General features: G+C 41.9%; 1 protein-coding gene across 1 annotated transcript; it reads right to left on the bottom strand.

The window, feature by feature from the left end:
• Positions 1-1,015: 1,015 nt before the first annotated feature.
• LOC124691413 (amino acid transporter AVT1C-like) lies at positions 1,016-6,337 on the bottom strand. Its single transcript, XM_047224701.1, has 11 exons — positions 6,070-6,337; positions 4,458-4,795; positions 3,126-3,340; positions 2,992-3,015; positions 2,697-2,877; positions 2,305-2,524; positions 2,089-2,224; positions 1,816-1,978; positions 1,665-1,708; positions 1,521-1,583; positions 1,016-1,384 (listed from the first exon to the last, which is right to left on the bottom strand). Exons 1-11 carry the CDS (start codon positions 6,264-6,266, stop codon positions 1,289-1,291), a joined length of 1,677 nt encoding a protein of 558 aa, XP_047080657.1. The 5' UTR covers positions 6,267-6,337; the 3' UTR covers positions 1,016-1,288.
• Positions 6,338-7,599: the final 1,262 nt, after the last annotated feature.

Below are 7,599 nucleotides of genomic sequence, written 5' to 3'. Positions count from 1 at the left end.
AGCAAGATCACCGAAGTTTATGTGGATCTTTAACCTTGAAGATTGCTTGGAGGTTCAATGGCGGATTGGCGGTGGCAGCTTTTGTGGCGTGTGCAACACGTGCCCGCTAAGAGTTTACTTATCCGGATGTAAGCTCTCGTTTCACCTAGAGTGCGTCTCAGAGGCTCTAGCTGCCCCATTTCGAAAAAATGTTCTTTCTCGCTGCTTTGATGGAACAAATGCCTGAAAAGGATCCAAACAGTGTCATTTCAGTTAATTAGAACTTTAGTAACAGGTTAACAGCCGAATAATTTTACAGCTGCAAGGAGAGACATGAAGAGTGCTGCAGCATTCTATCCCCTCGGCTGTTGATGATTAATATACCTTCAGAATTGCAGAAATATCTCCTTCGAGCAGGGTTGACATTCCTTAGTTAGCATCAAACAAGTGCTATGTATATGCAAAATACTCTAATCAGCAACTAAGCTTCTCATATATAATAACTGAAAAGAAAATTAGGTTAGCAACACAAGCATGTGTTTCTAACTTAGCTTCGGCGGAAGAAAACCACAATTGCATCAGAGGAGATCAGATGGGATTGGCAGCTCCGTCCCAGTTACAATAAACTCCTTTCGCATTCAAAATTTTCTTGTGCAGTTTTAACAGGGGTGACTTCATACGTTAAGGAACTCTGCACTATATTTAGAGCAGACATACGCCAAGGAAAATGGAATCCTCAGAAATCAACCCCGTGGTGTAATCTTCAGGGTTGAAGCATCAACCTTGTCTATGGCTGTCTGAAGCAGGCGGCCCCACTGGCAAATATGGATATGCTCGTCGACATAGTGATCAATACAAACGGGATTACTCCTGAATTCAAATTCAGCATCTTGAGAAACTCTTATTTTCAGTTGCAGTAGTTTGCACTTTGAAGTGAGCAACCACCGATGCATACATTGTTGTGTTTAAACCCAGTGATTTGCCTCAAAAAAACAAAAACATTGTTGTGTTTACCATATCCTTCAAATTCAATACATATTTACGGTTTTCTCAATCAAATGAGAAAATAGCCGCAAAACCAAGAATTTGATCAAAAATCCATCAACACATAACCTTGTCATACATGCATGGAGTAGCCACAAAATAAATAAAATACAAGTTTAATTCTACATCATATATCGATGGGTTTGACTTTACTGCTGGGCAAAATTTATATGCTCTGCTCAGATATGCTTAATTACATGTATAGTAATGTAGTTGAGCGAGCAAATCTTCTCTATCATGTGTGTAGGGGAGGAATACTGAGGAGTCAGATGTAATTTTGGATAATCCCGGATACGGATGAGTATGTCCCCACGCAAGCGCAGGTAACACCTACAACGATGATGAATGAGCAGGCCACAACCTGTAAAATAGTTTTTCAGTTACGCACAACCTTTCTATGTATATAATCTCATCATGCATACGTATCTGCTAAATGCATGTAAATTTATCTTTGACAATAGATGCATATAAATGCAGCACTGGAAATATCTGTGTACCTGATGCCAAGTCGCTTTTGCCTTAAGAATGGCCAAAAAGCAGGCACATGGTAGGATGTAGGTCTGAAATCAGATCACATTTTAGTATCTCACCAATCACTGACCAAGTACTGACATCTGAAGTAATAATCAGGCAAATCTTACCACAAGCATGGCGAATAAAGAACCTATCAGAGCCATCACCAGTGCTGTAAAACATATATATCAAAAACAGAGGTCAATGGATGATTGAATCCTCGTGCTACTACTGTCCAGTGTGTCAATGATGTATTAGGACCAAAGAAAATGAACTAACCGAAGAAGGGAACCAACAGAGCAACGGCCAGGGTTGAGATCACCAGGGCTGATCTAAGCAAGATTACGTTTGAGTACTTCTGCTGGCTTCGTGGCAGCAACTCTTCCAAACTCATAGCCAGTGGGGTTATCGTTAACGCATATTTGGTAATTGGATTTGCCACCTGCAACAGAAGTCAAGAGAAAAGTCAGGGCTGAGAATGAGGCAAATCCTGTCTAATGTGCTCAGTACAGAGAAGTGAGCCTCTAAAATAGTGTAGACAAGAGCAATCACCGTAGCCCAAATGGCAATCTTGGAAACCACCAGATTCTGGGGTAAGTTAAGTGTGAACTGGGACTCCGTGGATTCACCAAACATTTTGTACCCCATCACCGCAGCGGAAGTAAACAAAATGGTAGAAAATGCAATGCTAAAAATAAGCACAAACCAAATATGAGTGCTGAATTTCCCCAAAAAAACAGCGTACATAGGTTCAAGTTAGGAAATTACCAAGTGAACATGATGGAAGGAAACTGGTTGCGATTCTTCAGAGAAGAATATATGTTTGGGAACACCCCATGCCCTGAGTAGCAATAACCATACAATCCGATTGCAATAGGGATTCCTGGAACATTTAACGTTGACCCCTTGTTCTCAAAGCCGACGTTATCAACTACCCCAACCCAGAATAGACAGATAACTAAAAGGACTGTTGCAACAACACCTCCAGCTGCAAAGTACAAGCAAAATATCATGGTGAGAACTGATGTGCGATACATATACATGGCACAGGGTATAGTTGAATTACATGTAGAGCATACCACAAATCGTGATATGTGCTAATTCTCTAAATAAACCTAGGCCGAGTAGCATTAAGATAGAAGCAATAAGTGAACAGAGACCTGAAATGTAGCTCAGACAGGTAAGGTCACGGAGCCAAGTGGTCGGCATGACAACAAGGGTGGTCAAGATCGCAAAGAATACATGTGAGTTCAGCGTCAAGCTCCCAATGGATATGTGTACATTGGGAAATAACTTCGATAAATTGTCGCTTTCCAATATCAAATACTCGATGCAACAGGCCTGCGAGAATAGAGTAAGAATCAGGTAATGCATTGTAAAGCTTTCAAATGTTGTTATTGCAGAGAAGCAAGAAAATATTCTGATTGAAATGGCTGGTTGTTAATGGGTACTTACATACAGTTCCACATACAGGATTATCTGCAGAAAAGTGAAGACACAGACAAGGTAAAAAAAAACAAATTAGCAGAACAACATTTGTTGATTGAAATGTGCCTGAATAGGTAAATATGTGAAGGAGGATATTTTACCGAGATGGCTATACGACCGGTGGTGCCAAAAGCAGCATGACCAATATCCGGGTATGTCTGAAGGCCATCCGTGCTATCCAGGCAACGGCGCAGGAGTACACCAGTGTACCATGCGAGCACCGCAAATACACCTAGTATCACCAACCCGAGCCAGCCCCCTTCCTTAATAGCGTACGGTGTCGATAGGATTCCAACACCGCATAGAACATTTATTCCTGCATATTGAATACAAAATGTTTTTACTGAACTAAGTGACAAGAGCAGTTTACCACTCGGCCACAGGAGAGTTCACAATATTACAGGTATTTCAAAGCAGACCTTCAAACTAGAAGTTCTACTGTTTATTTTCTTGCGACATGTTATTGATCAGCTGAAATATATTACGGACAGTAAATTTAACTCCTTGCGTGGAGAAAATAAATAATGCAGTCATAGATCCACAATTTTTCTAAGGAAGTACTTCTGCATAACATGGTTTGTCTTGAAGCAACAGTACAGCCTCCAGATCTATCTTCGATGGGACAACTGTCACATGGTTGTGCTGACTCATCAACCATGTGATGTCCCTATTAGTATGGAGAACAGGAAGAAAAAACGAAATGGTGGATCTGTGATGCGGTGTATCGACAAAGCGAGTAGACCTTACTCAATAATACATAATTGACATTTGGTGTACCGTGTACTTGATGCTTTCTGCTTCAACTGTCAAACATTGGGGTCAGAGGAGCTTATGAAAACAATTTATGAACTAATTAATGGTCCGAGTCGATATTTAGCGCTATATTAAACTGTAAATTGGTCAAAACGTGCAGAGCAATTACAGCTACTTTCATACATTGACATACTAAAACAGCGTGATCTGAACGAAAACAGTGTCTGATCTGTATGCAGATCCTTCAAAATGTAATGCTCTTAAACTTTTGGTTATTTTGGACTGATGTATACTATGCATAGTAGTTGTCAGCATAAAACTATGGAGCGTGTTATCCCTTTGCATAAAAAAAAACTATGGATCGTAAAAATTTCTAACTGCAGCATCAGTACAATGAACTTGGAAATCGGTCTGTCGGACCAGGAAACGCGTCTAGGTTCAGAAACCTGATAATCAGCAATGGTACAACACACGAATATCCTGCAGTGCCAATAACTGAGGTCCCAAATTTCTCATGCTCTACTCTCCAGGACAGCCGTACACACATGTAATTTGTAGTTGAATTTATTGATTGATGTGCTTGTATCGATCAATGTCTCTCAGTAGCATTTCTTTTCACTTCAGCATGCAGAACATACATCCACAAAATTAATTCATAGACCTGAGTGTAGGTTGCTTACCATTCATCGCTCCCTGGGTGTAAGAGCATTGCTGATAGGGAGAAGGCCCATGACCAATCACCGGCGCCTTCTGATCCTCTGGAATCTGCTGCAGGGACGGTTTCTTCGACGGCAGAAGGTACTGCGAACTCTTGCGGATATCTTCTTGCTGCTGCTGTTGTTGTTGTTCATCACTTGTTGTCGGGCGTAGGAGCGGCTTGACGAAGTTAGAGATGACCTCAGGGGTTTTGCCTCGAAAAGAGGAGTGGAGGAAGGAATTGGAGATTCTGCTTAGGGTTGGCGTCCCCAGGAAACTCAGGCTGGGCGATTGCACGCTGCTGAGAATGTCGATGGATTGCCTGTTGAAAATACAAGAGGGAGAAAATGTTAACAGTATTAAGATGAGATCAAGATATCTACAAATGGGAAGAAACAGCTAACAGTTTTATTGCAATGGGAAGAAACAGCTAGCAATATTAATATTTTTGTTTCAGTCAAACATTTTTTACGTTGAAGTTGCAATCATCTAAAACTACCATGCCACTTCATCATTGTGCTTGCTGTTACCAACAACCGCGTTGCTGCATTCTGTGAGGCAAGTGATAAATTTAGCAGGGCAGAAGATGTAGATCTATCTATGTGTTTCTAAGAGTAAACAAAAGCACGTCAGCTCAAGAAGATGTAGAGAACGTTTTCAGTTTTTTTTTTCCAAGACCATTTACTTAACAAAATGCCACCAAAATTCTTCCTAGAAAAGGTGTGGTCTGACAGAGAAAAGGTGTTTCTTAATAAACTTCTAAACTAGCCATGGCATAAATGAGAACCTGGAACCACGTCACGCAAAAGTAAAGTGTTAAGTCTTGTACAATTGAAGATAAGTCTTCCTAGAAAAACAACCTTGCTCTATTTATAGAAAATACTATATATTAGCTAAGTCGCATTTGAGAATAGAGCATGCAAAAGGAGAAACAGCAGAAAAAACGAGGAATTATTAGGTTTATGACAGCCAGGTGGTGTTGGTGGACCACAGGTCTGAGCTGGGTTGATCTGGTTAAATCTACAGCTAATGTTATGGCAGGGTGTTATTGTCCCAATCAAAATTGCAGTGATGGGACAGCATTAATGGAGAAAATAATAACCACTTGTCTGGAGACAGGTACAGGTATACTATCTGGGATGATTTTTAAGGTAAGTAATAATGCTGTTTGCGCCAAGCACAAATCCAACTTTTCCTCCACTCTGAACTGATGGGGATCCATCACTTGCCACGTCAGCAACCGTGCAGATCCGTGGATAACGGGGTTGAACAGCCTCGGCAAGCTGGTCGTATGTCTGAGCTGTACTCTGCTCTGCTGAAAGAAAACATAGGTGTTTCATTCAGTGTTAATTAGTACTCCTTGCAGTTTGACCTTCGTTTCTTCTTAGCATCGCAAGACTGGCAGCAGGCTGCTCATGCATAACAAATTTGCTCGGAATGGTCGGTCTCAATTGCACATAGATAGAGAAGAACATGTGCAGTAAAGAAACGCAGATGGGGAATTTCGTACTAGAATTTTGAGTTTCGGTAGATCGAGTTCACTGAAACGCAGGCAGCGAGCAGTAGATGGGAAACGGATGGGAGGGTGAACTGTACCTGTAGCTCTGTGGCCATTGGTTGGTGTAGGAGTTGGGGTGGCTGCCGTCCCCGCCCCCGGCGCGCGGGGTGGCGCAGGAGGAGGAGTCCGAGGAGGACCCATCGTCGCCGGCGCCGGCGTCATTGTGGGTGGGATCCTCCTCGTCGTCGTCGCTCTCGATGATGAAGCTGCGCTCCTCGCCCAGCAAGCTCTTCATCTTGGAGACAGCAGGGGCAGACAGAGTAGAGAGAGAGATGGGTGAGCGACGAGAGGCGTGGCAAGGGACAGGGTAGGGAGAGAGGCGGGTGAGCTGGTCGCCTTGCCTGGTTTTATACAACGGGAGAAGAGGGAAGGCAATTTTTGCTATCGGGTGCCACAACATGACAACACCCCTATATGCACCAGAAAATTTAGTAATTTTAAATAAAAATTCAGATATCGTTTGGAATCAAATATGATCAAGTATGTTTGGCCAAAGAATTAATTCCCGTTCACTGCAGGACAAAAGAAATTGTATGTATACCCGTGCAATACATTATTGTCTTTGATTCAGAAATTTATTTATTTTCTCTGTCTATTAGGTCGTAGAGAGTTGAGAACCAACCTGTGGTTGGATGGTTAGAGCAAGTGCGATTCTCAGCCCACCGTAGTTCAAATCCCAGATTTGACACTTTGGTGTCTCATAAAGGCGGAATATTCTTCGAGTGGGAGGCGACGTTCCCGTCGACGACGAGGCGCTCGTGGTGACTTCGTCAATCTCAAGACCCGCCGGATCAATTCTTCAACGCAGTCTCTTGAAGGTGCTCATAGGGGTAGGGTATGCGTGTGTGCGTTCATAGGGGTGAGTGTGTGCGCGTATGTATGAGCGTCTTTGATTGTACTGTGTTTCGCAAAAAAAAAAAGTCGTAGAGAGTTGAGTGGTGGTGTGTTACAAAACTCGGTTCCGACCTGCGTGTCGAAAGCGGTTTTGGATGATTGTAACCAAAACTTTGTTATTTGATTAATACATTGCCAGTTTTCAAAAAAAAAAATATTTATTTTTGGCATTTTTTGAATCACTGTTTTTTTATGTATAGGGTGCGCCCTGATGTGCACTGATGTATTTGTTAGAGATGTATAGACCCATTTCTTGTATATCCCTAGTGTGAGGGACTTTTCTACATATTGTAACACATGTACATGTACCGACCTTTGACCCTATGTGAATACCAGTTGCCCATTCACAACAGTATATTTTCTCCGAGAAGAGAGGCAATTCCACCATCGAAACATAGGCCCACAATTTCAGCCAAAGCTTGAAAAGCCCTCCATGCCCAAGAGTATATCCAAATTGTGTGAACTTGTCCTTTTCTATCTTTTCCTTATATATTCTCGATTTATCTTATTACTTTATGTTTTATCATAACAAATAACTTGGCATGCAAACAAATTCAACAACTATTCAAATTGTCAAGTGATGAATTCAGATGTCGTCTCCGTCCACATGAATCAACCCTAAACTTGGTTGGTATGGGCCTATTGCACGTGACAAAGTTCAATCCTCATGTATA

Source organism: Lolium rigidum, chromosome 2 (genome assembly GCF_022539505.1).
Source record: "Lolium rigidum isolate FL_2022 chromosome 2, APGP_CSIRO_Lrig_0.1, whole genome shotgun sequence".
Taxonomy (NCBI): Eukaryota; Viridiplantae; Streptophyta; class Magnoliopsida; order Poales; family Poaceae; genus Lolium; species Lolium rigidum.
This window is presented reverse-complemented; position numbering and strand designations above follow the sequence as displayed.

Coding starts and splice junctions, on each gene's coding strand:
- LOC124691413 (XM_047224701.1), bottom strand. CDS start 6,266: ATGAAGAGCTTGCTGGGCGAGGAGCGCAGCTTCATCATCGAGAGCGAC. Junction 3,341..4,457: donor CACCCAGGGAGCGATGAATG/GTAAGCAACCTA, acceptor TTCAATATGCAG/GAATAAATGTTCTATGCGGT. Junction 2,878..2,991: donor TCCTGTATGTGGAACTGTAT/GTAAGTACCCAT, acceptor CTATTCTCGCAG/GCCTGTTGCATCGAGTATTT.